We start from the raw sequence: 17,237 nt of genomic DNA on the forward strand, positions 1-17,237 counted from the left end.
ACTCTACGTGGGGTTGCCTTTGAAGACTGCTCAGAAGCTTCAAATAGTCCAACGAGAGGCAGCCAGGTTAATAACTGTAACTCCCGTTACATCTAGAATAGACTACTGCAACGCACTCTACGTGGGGTTGCCTTTGAAGACTGCTCAGAAGCTTCAAATAGTCCAACGAGAGGCAGCCAGGTTAATAACTGTAACTCCCGTTACATCTAGAATAGACTACTGCAACGCACTCAACGTGGGGTTGCCTTTGAAGACTGCTCAGAAGCTTCAAATAGTCCAACGAGAGGCAGCCAGGTTAATAACTGGGGCGGCAAAGAGGGAGCATACAATTCCCATGTTACGCCAGCTCCACTGGCTGCCAGTTTGCTACCGGGCACAATTCAAAGTGCTGGCTTTGGCCTATCAAGCCCTAAACGGCCCCGGCCTGATTTACCTGTCCGAACGCATCTCCGCAGTTTCGGTGAACTTTCTAATATTTTCACAAACCCCGATGACCTCTAGGCATTTGATAATCCAACAGTGTGGCAGTGAGTCAAATGCTTTTTTTGTAATCAATCCAAGTTGTATAGAGGTTTGTTTTGCGGCTTTTGCAATTCTCCAGTATCATTTTGTCAATCTGAAGCTGATCTTTCATGCCTCTACTTCTTCTTTTATTGCCTTTTTGTTCTACTGGCAAGATGTTGTTGTTATTATTATTATTATTCGATCTATTGGCTCATTAATTCCTCCCCTATGAACCATCCCTCCTGACCTTCAGGAGGCTAGTGAAATCCTGGCTATGGAACAAAGCATTTCCAGAATTATTGCTGAGACCAGCTGCAGACCACATATGCGGACTGAGTTGGACATGATTTTATCTTGGCGATTTGACATATATGTATTTTATTCTATACTAGCGGTCCCCTGCCAGGCGTTGCTGTGGCTCAGTCTGGTGATCTGGAAAATAAAGTAATGAGAAACCAAGTCTTCACCCTCCTCCTGAAGGAGAGGAATGTGTCCAGAGGAGGGCGACTAAAATGATCAAGGGTCTGGAGAACAAGCCCTATGAGGAGCGGCTTAGGGAACTGGGCATGTTTAGCCTGAAGAAGAGAAGGCTGAGAGGAGATATGATAGCCATGTATAAATATGTGAGAGGAAGCCACAGGGAGGAGGAGGGAGCAAGCTTGTTTTCTGCTTCCTTGGAGACTAGGACGCGGAACAATGGCTTCAAACTACAAGAGAGGAGATTCCATCTGAACATTAGGAAGAACTTCCTGACTGTGAGAGCCGTTCAGCAGTGGAACTCTCTGCCCCGGAGTGTGGTGGAGGCTCCTTCTTTGGAAGCTTTGAAACAGAGGCTGGATGGCCATCTGTCAGGGGTGATTTGAATGCAATGTTCCTGCTTCTTGGCAGAATGGGGTTGGACTGGATGGCCCAGGAGGTCTCTTCCAACTCTTTGATTCTATGATTCTATGATTCTATGATACTCTGGAACATGCAACATATCATTGCGCTTCTTTAGGGGTCCCTTTCAAATCTTTGATACCGCATCCGTCATATACATATAAGTGTGTCTGTGAATAGCTGGATGGCCCTTTGTCAGGAGGGCTTTGATTATATTTTCTCGCCCCGGTGAAGGGAGTTGGACTGGATGGCCTTAAGGCATCATTTCTCAACCTGGGAAGTCAAGACCCTGGGGGTGGGGTCACCGAGGGGGGGGGGGGTCAGAAGGGTCACCAAAGACCACCAAAAACACAGTATTTTCTGTTGGTCATGAGGGTTCTGTGTGGGAAGTTTGCCCCAATTCTGTTGTTGGTGGGGTTCAGAATGCTCTTTGATTGTAGGGGAACTATAAATCCCAGTAACAACTCTGAAATGTCAAGGTCTATTTCCCCCAAACTCCATCTGTGTTTATATTTGGGTATATTGAGTATATGCGATGTGCGGGGCTCGATGATGCAAAGCTGGGGTGAAAATTGCTGGAAGAAACATTAACAACTTCAGATATGCAGATGACACCACTCTGATGGCCGAAAGCGAGGAGGAGCTGAGGAGCCTTCTAATCAAGGTGAAAGAAGAAAGCGCAAAAGCCGGGTTGCAGCTAAACATCAAAAAAACCAAGATTATGGCAACAAGAATGATTGACAACTGGGAAATAGAGGGAGAAAACGTGGAGGCCGTGACAGACGTTGTATTTCTAGGTGCAAAGATGAGTGCAGATGCAGACTGTGGCGAGAACATCAGGAGACGCTTCCTTCTTGGGAGGAGAGCAATGTCCAGTCTCAATAGAATAGTAAAGAGTAGAGACATCAGACTGGCAACCAAGATCCATTGCCTAGTCCAAGCCATGGTCTTCCCTGTAGTAATCACCTACGGATGTGAGAGATGGACCTTCGGGAAGGCTGAGCGAAGGAAGAGAGATGCTTTTGAGCTGTGGTGTTGGAGGAAAGTCCTGAGAGTGCCTTGGACTGTGAGAAGATCCAACCAGTCCATCCTCCAAGAAATAAAGCCTGACTGCTCACTGGAGGGAAGGAGACGAGAGGGAAAGTGGAAGTCCTTTGGCCACATCATGAGGAGACAGCAAAGCCTGGAGAAGGGAATGATGCTGGGGAAAGTGGAAGGCAAAAGGAAGAGGGGCCGACCAAGGGCAAGATGGATGGACGGCATCCTTGAAGTGACTGGACTGACCTTGAAGGAGCTGGGGGTGGTGACGGCCGACAGGGAGATCTGGCGTGGGATGGTCCATGAGGTCACGAAGAGTCGGAGATGACTGAACGAATGAACAATATTGAGTATTTGTGCCAAGTTTGGTCCAGATCCATCGTTGTTTGAGTCCACAGTGCTCTCTCGATGTAGGTGAACTACAACTTCCAAACTCAAGGTCAATGCCCACCAAACCCTTCTAGTGTTTTCTGTTGGTCGGGGGAGTTCTGTGTGCCAAGTTTGGTTCAATTCCATCGTTGGTAGAGTTCAGAATGCTCTTTGATTGTAGGTGAACTATAAATCCCAGCAATTACAACTCCCAAATGACAAATTCCATTTTTTTTGAGTGATGGTCACTCCTTGTGTTGTGAGATGTTTTATTGCCAAATTTGGTGTGATTTCATTCATTGGTTCTTTTGTTTTTAAGCACTCGTTATGCACAGAGCATTTTTTTATATAGATGGATTTTAATCTTTTGTTGTTGTATAATGTTTTAGACTGTATTATTAGCATTGAATCCTTGCTGCGAGCTGGGATAGAAAAGTTTTAAATCAATCAATCAATCAATCAATCAATCAATCAATAACCTGTCCATTTTTTTGTTTTTACAGTGGTCACTGGCGCTACGTCTGGCATTGGAAAATGTTATGCCCATGAGGTGAGTGGCTGCTTTGAGTCAAGAGAGAAAAAGGGAGATATAAATAACAGGTTGTAACTGGGTTGTTGTAGGTTTTTTCGGGCTGTATGGCCATGTTCTAGAGGCATTCTCTCCTGACGTTTCGCCTGCATCTATGGCAAGCATCCTCAGAGGTAGTGAGGTCTGTTGGAACTAGGAAAAAGGGTTTATATATCTGTGGAATGACCAGGGTGGGACAAAGGACTCTTGTCTGCTGGAGCTAGGTGTGAACGTTTCAACTGACTATCTTGATTATCATATAATGGCCTGACAGTGCCTGGAGCAATCTTTTGTTGAGAGGTGGGTAGATGTCCTTGTTTGTTTCCTCTCTGTTGTTGTGCTGTTGTGATTTTAGAGTTTTTTTAAATACTGGTAGCCAGATTTTGTTCATTTTCATGGTTTCCTCCTTTCTATTGAAACTGTCCACATGCCTCTTGTGGATTTCAATGGCTTCTCTGTGTAGCCTGACATGGTGGTTGTGAGAGTGGTCCAGCATTTCTGTGTTCTCAAATAATATACTGTGTCCAGGTTGGTCCATCAGGTGCTCTGCTATGGCTGACTTCTCTGGCTGAAGTGGTCTGCAGTGCCTTTCATGTTCCTTGATTCGTGCCTGGGCAATGCTGCTGCGTTTGGGGGTCCCTCTGGAGACTTCTTGTCCACAGCTGCATGATATATACAGTAGACTCCTGCAGAGGTGAGAGGATCCCTCTTGTCCTTTGCTGAACGTAGCATTTGTTGGATTTTCTTGGTGGGTCTGGAGATAGTTTGTATGTTGTGTTTCCTCATCATCTTCCCTCTGCGGTCAGTGGTTCCCTTGATGTTTGGCAAGAACACTTTTCCTCTGGGTGGATCTTTGTCTTGACTCTCGTGGCTTCTTCTCGGTTGTCTTGCCGCTCTTCTGATGTCTGAGGTGGAGTCTCCATTGGCCTGGAGAGCCCAGTTGAGGTGGTTCAGTCCATCTTGAAGGAGGTGGGCTTCGCAGATTCTTTTTGCACGCTCTGCCAAGGCTTTAATGGTCCTTCTTTTTTGACTTGGGTGATGGTTGGAGTTTTTGTGTAGATATCTATCTGTGTGTGCGGGTTTTCTGTAAATTGTTGATCTGGTTTGCGGATGACGAGGACATCTAGAAAAGGCAGTCTTCCTTCATTTTCTTTTTCTATTGTGAATTGGATGTTAGGGTGGATGCTGTTCAGATGGTCCAGGAACCTGTTGAGTTCTTCTTCTCCATGGCTCCAAATGGTGAAGGTGTCATCCACATCTCTGAACCATATGTTTGGGTGGATGCTGTTCAGATGGTCCAGGAACCTGTTGAGTTCTTCTCCTCCATGGCTCCAAATGGTGAAGGTGTCATCCACATCTCTGAACCATATGTTTGGGTGGATGCTGTTCAGATGGTCCAGGAACCTGTTGAGTTCTTCTTCTCCATGGCTCCAAATGGTGAAGGTGTCATCCACATCTCTGAACCATATGTTTGGGTGGATGCTGTTCAGATGGTCCAGGAACCTGTTGAGTTCTTCTCCTCCATGGCTCCAAATGGTGAAGGTGTCATCCACATCTCTGAACCATATCTTTGGGTGGATGCTGTTCAGATGGTCCAGGAACCTGTTGAGTTCTTCTTCTCCATGGCTCCAAATGGTGAAGGTGTCATCCACATCTCTGAACCATATGTTTGGGTGGATGCTGTTCAGATGGTCCAGGAACCTGTTGAGTTCTTCTCCTCCATGGCTCCAAATGGTGAAGGTGTCATCCACATCTCTGAACCATATGTTTGGGTGGATGCTGTTCAGATGGTCCAGGAACCTGTTGAGTTCTTCTTCTCCATGGCTCCAAATGGTGAAGGTGTCATCCACATCTCTGAACCATATGTTTGGGTGGATGCTGTTCAGATGGTCCAGGAACCTGTTGAGTTCTTCTTCTCCATGGCTCCAAATGGTGAAGGTGTCATCCACATCTCTGAGCCATATCGTGGGCTTTTTGGTTGCTGTCTCCAGGGCTTGTTCTTCAAAGTGTTCCATGTAGAAGTTAGCTATGACCGGGCTGAGAGGGCTCCCCATAGCTACTCCATCTTTCTGTTCGTAGAATTCGTTGTCCCACTGAAAGTAACTGGTGGTGAGGCAATGGTGAAACAGAGCCGTGATGTCTTCTGGGAACCTCTGGTTGATGAGTGCCATGGTGTCTGCTACCGGGACCATGGTAAATAGAGACACCACATCGAAGCTGATCAGTTTGTCGTTGGTATTCAGCTTGAGATTGAACTTTCAAAACAGCTGTACAATTTGTTGTAAGAATTGTTGTGGAATATGTACTAGATGCCAATACTAGGCTTGGGCGGTTTCGTTCGTTAATTTCGTAATTCGTTATTAATTCGTATTTAAATTAGCTTACGATCCAATATTGAGCCATTTTGGAATAGTGTGAGGAGTAATTAAGAATCGAAATAATTTTTCCAATTTTCATAATTATTTTGTAATTATTTTCGTAATATAATGTAATAATATATAATATATAATACAATAATATAATATAATAATATTATAATATAATATAATATAATATAATAATATATATAATATAATATAATAATATATAATATAATATATATAATATAATAATATTATAATAATATAATATTATAATATATAATATACAATAATATAATATAATATTATTATAATAATATAATATAATATATATATAATTTAATATATATAATATAATATAATAATATATAACATAATAATATTATAATAATATAATATAATAATATATAATATAATATATATTATATAATAATCTTATAATAATATAATATAATATATATATATAATATATATAATATAATAATATATAACATAATAATATTATAATAATATAATATAATATAATATAGTTGTTGTTTGTTTTATCACACCAACAGTCAACAACAGAGGGGGAGGGAAGCTTCAGAAGTTCCCCCTGTCCCATTTGGAGGTTTTTTTAGCATATTGTGCAATCGCGTCCGCCATTAACGAATCAATTCGAAATTTACAAAATTTCGTAAATTTCGAAATTTTTTAAAGAAAAAAATCGGAATTCTTAAAAAAAACCGAAACGCAACGGACTCCTAAAAACGAAACGAGTTTAGAAACAAATTTTTCCGTTGTTACCCAAGCCTAGCCAATACATTGAATGTCTTAAGCAAAGATATAATACACATTATTGCAATTATATCACTGGTTTACTTTTGGTCTTAGGGACCTTTTGCCTTTTGGATAGCAGGGAACACTTGTTCTCTATTTGGTGTTTTGCTATTGTCAGACTGTAGGATTTATATAGTAATATTAAATGACCACTCACAAGCCGGTTCTGCTTTGAAATGTATATATTGCTTGTATCTCTGCAGCAAAGGAAGACACTACTGACTTTTCCCCACCACCACTTCCTTTTATACACCTTTCCTGCCCATCTCTCCCTCTTCTCAGTTTTCTTATTAGAATTTGTTGCTTCACAAGTTCCAATACAAGGCTTCCAGCACCCTCTCCTGGCTTCAAAATGTCACAGAGAGAGAATTGATTCATCCAGGATGATTCAGTCAGGATGTCACGGATGATGTCTTCATGCCACGTCAGAAATTGACTCCTGACAGCTATTTGGAAAACATACTGAGTCCCTTAGGGGAGATAGAGCAGTATATAAACATATTAGCTGTCCCCTGCCAGGCGTTGCTGTGGCCCAGTCTGTTGATCTGGAAAATAGAGTAATGAGAAAGTGTTGGTTTCTAATATATGTAATGCCTTTATGCTTGTGAGTAAACAGTATTTCTTGCTGTTTCTTTGTCAGTGTTGATGTGGAGAGTGTCTGATTTGCCCACCCTGGAACATGCAAGATATTATTGTCCTTCTTGAAGGGTCCCTTTCAAATCTATGATACTATATCTGTGTATGTGTGAATCATATCTATCTATCTCTGTCTATCTATCTATCTATCTCTATCTATCTATCTATCTATCTATCATCTATCTATCTATCTATCTATCTATCTATCTATATCTATCTATGGCTGGATGGCTCTTTGTTAGGAGAACTTTGATTACGTTTTCTTGCCCTGATGAAGGGAGTTGGATTGGATGGCCTTAAGTATTTTCTGTTGGTTGTTGGCATTCTGTGTGGGAAGTTTGCACCGATTCTGTCGTTCATGGGGTTCAGCATGCTCTTTGATTGTAGGTGAACTGTGAATCCCAGTGACTACAACTCCCAAATGCCAAGGTCTATTTCCCCCAAACTCCATCTGTGTTCATAATTGGGCATATCGAATATTCGTGCCAAGTTTGGTCCAGATCCATCATTGTTTGAATCCAAAATGCTCTCTGGATGTAAGTGAACTACAACTCCCAAACTCAAGGTCAATGCCCACCAAACCCTGCCAGTATTTTCTGTTGATCATGGGAGTTCTGTGTGCCAAGTTTGGTTCAATTTCATCGTTGATGATTGTAGGTGAACTATAAATCCCAGCAACTACAACTCCCAAATGACAAAATCATAATTTTTGAGTGATGGTCACTCCTTGAGTTGTGAGACGTTTTGTTGCCAAATTTGGTGTGATTTCGTTCATTGGTTCTTTTGTTTTTAAGGTACTCATTATGACCAGAGCATATATATATATATATATAAAATTATATAGCAGATATAAAATCTTATATATCCGTGACTCCTTAAGAACAACTACTTTCAGAGTAAGGATATGTTCAAACCAGGAACAGAATTTATTTGTTTTCAAATTTTGTTACATAGTGTAACAACAACAACAACAACAACTTTCCAGGGATGAAACTGCCTTCATTCTACAGCATAAAGTCTGCAGACTTGGTGACTCTAGACGGGATATTGATTATGCGCCACCCACGACAGATACATTTATTTCCAATTAGGACTGATTCCGAAACCAGCAATCACCAGCAATTATACTTTCTAATCCTCCCATTAGTCAATTTCATTAAGTTGGGTTGCTATGATTAGGGATTTAATGTCTCTCAGGGTTCGGATCCTTTTCTCTATGGGAAGGGGAGGAACCTTAGGGCAAGAGCGCTGACTTGCAAATGTCGTATTGATTATAACTATTATTATAATTACTGTATATACTCGAGTATAAGCCTAAGTTTTTCAGCCCCTTTTTTAGGCTGAAAAAGCTCCCCTCAGCTTATACTCAAGTCAAGGTTATTTATTATTTTACTCTGTTATTAGTATTATTTTTATTTCATGTATTATTTTACTCTGTTATTATTACGTTTACAGTATTTTACCCTAGTATTATTATTATGATTATTATTACATTTCTTATTCTACTCTATTATTACTGTTATTATTGCATTTCCATTATTTTACTTTATTATTATTATTATTATATTTATTATTTTACTCTCTTTATTATTATTATTACGTTTACAGTATTTTACCCTAGTATTATTATTATTATTATTACATTTATTATTTTACATTAATTATTATTACATTTCTTATTCTACTCTATTATTACTGTTATTATTGCATTTCCATTATTTTACTTTATTATTATTATTATTATTATTATTATATTTATTATTTTACTCTCTTTATTATTATTATTACGTTTACAGTATTTTACCCTAGTATTATTATTATTATTACATTTATTATTTTACATTAATTATTATTACATTTCTTATTCTACTCTATTATTACTGTTATTATTGCATTTCCATTATTTTACTTTATTATTATTATTATTATATTTATTATTTTACTCTCTTTATTATTATTATTACGTTTACAGTATTTTACCCTAGTATTATTATTATTATTATTACATTTATTATTTTACATTAATTATTATTACATTTCTTATTCTACTCTATTATTACTGTTATTATTGCATTTCCATTATTTTACTTTATTATTATTATTATTATTATTATTATTATATTTATTATTTTACTCTCTTTATTATTATTATTACGTTTACAGTATTTTACCCTATTATTATTATTATTATTATTATTATTACATTTATTATTTTACATTAATTATTATTACATTTCTTATTCTACTCTATTATTACTGTTATTATTGCATTTCCATTATTTTACTTTATTATTATTATTATTATTATTATTATATTTATTATTTTACTCTCTTTATTATTATTATTACGTTTACAGTATTTTACCCTAGTATTATTATTATTATTATTATTATTACATTTATTATTTTACATTAATTATTATTACATTTCTTATTCTACTCTATTATTACTGTTATTATTGCATTTCCATTATTTTACTTTATTATTATTATTATTATATTTATTATTTTACTCTCTTTATTATTATTATTACATTTACAGTATTTTACCCTATTATTATTATTATTATTATTATTATTATTACATTTATTATTTTAAAGTATTTATGATTACTATTACATTTATTATTTTACTTTATTATTATTGCATTTATTATTTTATTCTATTATTACATTTCTTATTCTACTCTATTATTACTGTTATTATTGCATTTCCATTATTTTACTTTATTATTATTATTATTATTATATTTATTATTTTACTCTCTTTATTATTATTATTACGTTTACAGTATTTTACCCTAGTATTATTATTATTATTATTACATTTATTATTTTACATTAATTATTATTACATTTCTTATTCTACTCTATTATTACTGTTATTATTGCATTTCCATTATTTTACTTTATTATTATTATTATTATTATTATTATTATTATATTTATTATTTTACTCTCTTTATTATTATTATTACGTTTACAGTATTTTACCCTATTATTATTATTATTATTATTATTATTACATTTATTATTTTACATTAATTATTATTACATTTCTTATTCTACTCTATTATTACTGTTATTATTGCATTTCCATTATTTTACTTTATTATTATTATTATTATTATTATTATTATATTTATTATTTTACTCTCTTTATTATTATTATTACGTTTACAGTATTTTACCCTAGTATTATTATTATTATTATTATTATTACATTTATTATTTTACATTAATTATTATTACATTTCTTATTCTACTCTATTATTACTGTTATTATTGCATTTCCATTATTTTACTTTATTATTATTATTATTATATTTATTATTTTACTCTCTTTATTATTATTATTACATTTACAGTATTTTACCCTATTATTATTATTATTATTATTATTACATTTATTATTTTAAAGTATTTATGATTACTATTACATTTATTATTTTACTTTATTATTATTGCATTTATTATTTTATTCTATTATTACATTTATTATTCTACTCTATTATTACTGTTATTATTGCATTTCCATTATTTTACTTTATTATTATTGTATTTATTATTTTACTCTCTTTATTATTGTTGGAAGGATACGTAAGTACATTTACATTGAAGATCTGTAATGATTTAATCAGAGTTGGGCGGTCTTATCTCAAATTACAGTTTTATGTAAATATTAAAAAAACATTTCACCTCCTGATGCCTCAATTAATGTAATTTTATTGGTATCCATTTTTATTTTGAAATTTACCAGTAACTGCTGCATTTCCCACCCTCGGCTTATACTCGAGTCAATATGTTTTCCCAGTTTTTTGTGGTAAAATTAGGTGCCTCGGCTTATATTCGGGTCGGCTTATACTCAAGTATATACGGTATTATAAACACAACAGGATGAGTCCACAGCAAACAAAATCACTCTGCTGGTTGTTGTACTGGATCACACGTCGGACACTTCCCAAGTGTCTAGGACTGTGTGATGTATCGGTGAATATTGCGTGCAGATCCCAGTAAGGTGGCCTTTTGCAGCTGACAGTTGGTAATTTTGTCAATGCCTATTGTGTTTAAGTGCAGGCCAAGGTCTTTAGGCACTGCACCCAGTGTGCCAATCACCACTGGGACCACCTTGACTGGGACTGTGGTGCAGCTGGCTGGGTGTCAGCTGTATTAAGATCACTACTGACTGGAAGGTCATGAATTCGAAGCCAGCCCAGATCAGAGTGAGCTTCGAGCCAAATTGTGTAGCTTGTTGTTGATCTTTGCAACCCGAAAGACAGTTGCATCTGGGACGACACCAAATTGGGAGGGAGAACCAATAGTCCAGAGTACAGGAGCAGGATTCAAAACAATCTTGCCAGATTAGAGAGATGATGGGCCAAAACTAACAAAATGAAGTTCAACAGGGACAAATGCAAGATACTCCACTTTGGCAGGAAAAACGAAATGGAAAGAGACAGAATGGGGGACGATGAGGCCTGGCTCAAGAGCAGGTCATGTGAAAACTATCTTGGAGTCCTTGTGGAAAACAAGTTAAACATGAGCCAGGAATGTGATGTGGGGGGAAAAGAAGCCAATGGGATTTTGGCCTGCATCAATAGGAGCCTAGTGTCTAGGTCCAGGGAAGTCATGCTCCCCATGCTCTATTCCGCTTTGGTTAGACCACTTTACCTGGAATATTGTGTCTAATTCTGTGCACCACAATTAAAGAGAGATGTTGACAAGCTGGAATGTGTCCAGAGGAGGGCAACTAAAATGATCCAGGGTCTGGAGAACAAGCCCTATGAGGAGCGGCTTAAGGAGCTGGGCATGTTTAGCTTGAAGAAGAGAAGGATGAGAGGAGATATGATGATAACCATGTATAAATATATGAGAGGAAGCCACAGGGAGGAGGGAGGGAGCTTCCTTTCTGCTTCCCTGGAGACTAGGACGCGGAACAATGGCTTCAAACTACAAGAGAGGAGATTCCATCTGAACATGAGGAAGAACTTCCTGACTGTGAGAGCCGTTCAGCAATGGAACTCTCTGCCCCAGAGTGTGGTGGAGGCTCCTTCTTTGTGTTGCGGGAGTGTCCCCGACTTCCAGGATTCCAAGAGATCAGTGAAGAAGGAAGAGACAGAGACAGCTTTTGCAAGTTCACAGAATTTAATGCTTACCCCGGGTAAGGGCGCCCCAGCTTCTCAAAATGGCTGATGTGGCACAGAGCACTACCCCAAAAGCATCCAGTATTTATAGGCAGAATTACCTAGTTCGCACATGCGCATAACTCTCTTGACATTTACACAATCTAATCAATATCAGTTTGTCCTCGAGGAATCGTGGCCAAGAACACTTGTTGGCAAGATACTATAATTTCCACTGCTCCCCTTTCATCAGCTGACCAGCCACGTTCCTAGATGAATTACGTAAAAGTGAATCTTAACTTCATATATCTCTTCACACATATATGACTCCATATATCTACATATATGTATCTTTAACTTATTCAAAGCAAGCATTTCCCTTATTAATTCTTCTGTAATTACTTTCACATTATTTTCCTATATTCTTACTTATGTAGGATTGTTCATAGGACTGAATTACCTGCTATTTACATCAGATGGAGGCTAGATGGCGCGGTTGTACCATATCTTCAGATGTTTGTTTTGGATCAATAATTATCGATTTACTTTTAGAGCCACTTCTGACCTTCCACATTTAGCACATAGCCGTCCTTCTATTTGTTTACTTAAGATATGGCTTCTCCTGCCTTGTCCCAGTCCTGTTCCATCTGTTAGTTTCCCTTCCACCAGAATTCTACCCCCGAACCTTAAGAAAGCCTTTAAGGTAAGACTTCCTCATTAATTTCATTAGTTTCTAATTATTTTTCTTCGTAATGACTGCCACATTTGGAAGCTTTGAAACAGAGGCTGGATGGCCATCTGTCAGGGGTGATTTGAATGCAATATTCCTCCTTCTTGGCAGAATGGGGTTGGACTGGATGGCCCAGGAGGTCTCTTCCAACTCTTTGATTCTAGGATTTTATGATTCTACGATGTATCTTGGTGTTTTGCTATTGTCAGACTGTAGGATGTATATAGCAATATTAAATAACCACTCACAAGCCATTTTTGCTTTGAAATGGATATATTGCTTGTATCTCTGCAGCAAAGAAAGACACTACTGAATGGGGTTGGACTGGATGGCCCATGAGGTCTCTTCCAACTCTAGGATTCTATGATTCTATAAGTAGGAAATTTAGGTACCATCTATGTGTGGGGAGGGTTATTTAACAAATTTACGAGGCCATAAAAAGATTTCCAGCAAAAGCATGTGGGGAATGCGGAAAGTATTTCATCAGTGTCGCAGATGGATAGTGACGCAACAGCTCCCCTGGTGGCCAGAAAATTGGAATGTTAAATAGCCTCTGACTGTCTGTCTATATGTGTTGTGTGTCTATGGCATTGAATGTTTGCCATGTACGAGTACATAGTGTTCCTCCCTGAGTCCTCTGCGGGGTGAGAAGGGCAGAATGTAAATACTGTAAATAAATTGTGCAGAGTCTTTGCAGTTCGATCTTTATTGTTGTTGTTGTTGTTGTTGTTGTTGTTGTTGTTGTTATAAGTCCCAGAGGAGTTTGACGTGTTCGGTTTTTGTAACTTTTTCCAGCTTGTGATCCAACCATTTCTTTGTCGCAGCCAGATGGTATTTGTGGTACAAGTTACAATGAATCACCTGAGCAAGGGTGTTGTGCCTCTGCTTGGAGTCCGTCCACGATCTTCTTGCAGCAGCTGAGGATGGGCTCTATTGTTTTATCTGTTTCCTGGCAGAATCTACACTTGGGATCTGTCGTTGACTTTTCAATTCTGGCTTTGATGGCATTGGTTCAAATGGCTTGTTCTTGGGCTGCCAGAACTACTACTACTACTACTAGTAGTACTACTACTACTACTATTATTATTATATACCAGTGCAAATATTGGACCCTCCCTCAAGAGCAAAGTTCCAAGAGCAAAGAGAGATATTGACAAGCTGGAATGTGTCCAGAGGAGGGCGACTCAAATGATCAAGGTCTGGAGAACAAGCCCTATGAGGAGCGGCTTAAGGAGATGGGCATGTTTAGCCTGAAGAAGAGAAGGCTGAGAGGAGATATGATGAGGACCATGTATAAATATGTGAGAGGAAGCCACAGGGAGGAGGGAGAAAGCATGTTTTCTGCTTCCAACTCTTTGATTCTATGATTCTATGAAAGTACATATAGGCTTATTCTAAACTGCAGGATGAATGTAGTTTGATACCATTTTTAAGAGCCATGGTTCAGTGCACAAGCAGAGAAGGCCCTTGAAAAACTACAGCTCCCAGGACTCCATGGCATTGAGCACTGGCAATTAAAGTGGTGTCAAAATGTATTATTTCTATGGTGTGGATGCACCCATGACTTTTCCAACTCTGTTTTTCCCTTCCCAGCTTGCCAAGAAAGGCTTCGATATCGTCCTGGTCAGCCGCTCCATGGAAAAGCTGAAGCAAGTGGCTGCTGAAATTGGTGAGACAAGGATTGACATATCGACTTAATCGTTGACATTGGCTCTGCAAATCATTTCAGTGTTTTAATATTCTCAATATTGCATTTGCAAAAAATGTACTGCAGAAAAGCAGTCGGAAAGAGAAGGCGTTGGAAGCAACTTGCAGGATGCATTCTGTACATTTTTTAGTCGTCTGCGTAAATCCATTGATAGCTGGGGTAGTTTTTGCTACATTTAGGTTTGCTCCTTTTGACACTTTTGGCTCCTTTTTTAAAATGGGGAAACTGAGGCACGCTCATCTCTTTTTTCCCCTTTTCCGCAGAGCTACTCTACGGCCGGAGCACCAAAGTGATCCAGGCGGATTTCACCGGAGGCTCCGAAATCTACGAATCCATCCAAGAAGCTCTGCAAGGCTTGGAGATTGGCGTTTTGGGTAAATAATACCACTATCTTTTCCGTTTGTGAGCTGGGATTCCCCTTTATTGACTCCCAACTAGAATGGATCCCTTGAAAGGGTTCTCGGATGTCGAGTTGAGGACAATCCCTTGGTTTCGATGGCTCTCCCGTGGCAATGAAAGTGGTTTATTTATTTGTCATGTCAGGGCAACCAGTCAATTGTATTACATTTCTAACAGAACAAAACAAACAAACAGACAAAATACAAAATTTGCAAACTTGGTAGTTGATTAAATGTCCTTTGACCAGTCTCTGGCCCCTTGGAGTGCCTCTGGTGTTGCCGCAAGAAGGTCCTCCCTGGTGCATGTGGCAGGGCTCAGGTTGCATTGCAGCAGGTGGTCAGTGGTTTGCTCTTCTCCACACTCGCATGTCGTGGACTCCACTTTGTGGCCCCATTTCTTGAGGTTGGCTCTGCATCTCGTGGTGCCAGAGCGCAGTCTGTTCAGCGCCCTCCAAGTCGCCCAGTCTTCTGTGTACCCAGGAAGGAGTCTCTCATCTGGTATCAGCCATTGGTTGAGATTCTGGGTTTGAGCCTGCCACTTTTGGACTCTCGCTTGCTGAGGTGTTCCAGCGAGTGTCTCTGCAGATCTTAGAAAACTATTTCTTGATTTAAGTCCTTGACATGCTGGCTGATACCCAAACAAGGGATGAGCAGGAGATGTCTCTGCCTTGGTCCTTTCACTCTTGGCTGCCACTTCCTGGCGGATGTCAGGTGGTGCAATACCGGCTAAACAGTGTAATTTCTCCAGTGGTGTAGGGCGCAGACACCCCGTGATAATGCGGCATGTCTCATGAAGAGCCACATCTACTGTTTTAGCGTGGTGAGATGTGTTCCACATTGGGCATGCGTACTCAGCAGCAGAGTAGCATAGCGCAAGGGCGGATGTCTTCACTGTGTCTGGTTGTGATCCCCAGGTTGTGCCAGTCAGCTTTCGTATGACCCACCTTTTGCTTGATGTTCAGGCAGTGCTTCTTGTAGGTCAGAGCACCATCCAGAGTGACTCCCAGGTATGTGGGTGTGCTGCAATGCTCCAGTGGGATTCCTTCCCAGGTAATAATCCTCAGAGCTCGGGATGCTTGTCTGTTCTTAAGGTGAAAAGCACATGTCTGTGTTTTAGATGGATTAGGGATCAGCTGGTTTTCCCTGTAATAGGCAGTAAGAGCACCTAGAGCTTCGGAGAGCTTCTGTTCAACCACCTCAAAGCTCCCTGTTTGAGCGGTGATGGCACGATCATCAGCATAGGTGAAGCTCTCTGTCCCTTCTGGCAGTGGGTGGTCATTTGTGTAGATGTTGAACATGGATGGAGCAACCATCTCAAAGCTCCCTGTTTGAGTGGTGATGGCACGATCATCAGCATAGGTGAAGCTCTCTGTCCCTTCTGGCAGTGGGTGGTCATTTGTGTAGATGTTGAACATGGATGGAGCAACCATCTCAAAGCTTCCTGTTTGAGCGGTGATGGCACGATCATCAGCATAGGTGAAGCTCTCTGTCCCTTCTGGCAGTGGGTGGTCATTTGTGTAGATGTTGAACATCGATGGAGCAACCATCTCAAAGCTCCCTGTTTGAGCGGTGATGGCACGATCATCAGCATAGGTGAAGCTCTCTCTGTCCCTTCTGGCAGTGGGTGGTCATTTGTGTAGATGTTGAACATGGATGGAGCAACCATCTCAAAGCTCCCTGTTTGAGTGGTGATGGCACGATCATCAGCATAGGTGAAGCTCTCTGTCCCTTCTGGCAGTGGGTGGTCATTTGTGTAGATGTTGAACATGGATGGAGCAACCATCTCAAAGCTCCCTGTTTGAGTGGTGATGGCACGATCATCAGCATAGGTGAAGCTCTCTGTCCCTTCTGGCAGTGGGTGGTCATTTGTGTAGATGTTGAACATGGATGGCGCAACCATCTCAAAGCTCCCTGTTTGAGTGGTGATGGCACGATCATCAGCATAGGTGAAGCTCTCTGTCCCTTCTGGCAGTGGGTGGTCATTTGTGTAGATGTTGAACATGGATGGCGCAACCATCTCAAAGCTCCCTGTTTGAGTGGTGATGGCACGATCATCAGCATAGGTGAAGCTCTCTGTCCCTTCTGGCAGTGGGTGGTCATTTGTG

The 17,237-nt window shown here is 39.3% G+C and overlaps 1 protein-coding gene across 1 annotated transcript in view; it reads left to right on the forward strand.

The window, feature by feature from the left end:
- The window catches only part of LOC137095671 (very-long-chain 3-oxoacyl-CoA reductase-like), a 41,904-nt gene that overhangs the window by 11,846 nt on the left and 12,821 nt on the right, over nucleotides 1–17,237 (forward strand). Inside the window, exons 3-6 of the mRNA XM_067462442.1 lie at nucleotides 12,259–12,334; nucleotides 12,966–12,999; nucleotides 14,620–14,695; nucleotides 14,998–15,108. Coding sequence (XP_067318543.1) covers nucleotides 12,259–12,334; nucleotides 12,966–12,999; nucleotides 14,620–14,695; nucleotides 14,998–15,108 — 297 coding nt within the window. The remainder of the gene's footprint in view (nucleotides 1–12,258; nucleotides 12,335–12,965; nucleotides 13,000–14,619; nucleotides 14,696–14,997; nucleotides 15,109–17,237) is intronic.

This window comes from Anolis sagrei, chromosome Y, assembly GCF_037176765.1.
Source record: "Anolis sagrei isolate rAnoSag1 chromosome Y, rAnoSag1.mat, whole genome shotgun sequence".
Classification (NCBI taxonomy): Eukaryota; Metazoa; Chordata; class Lepidosauria; order Squamata; family Dactyloidae; genus Anolis; species Anolis sagrei.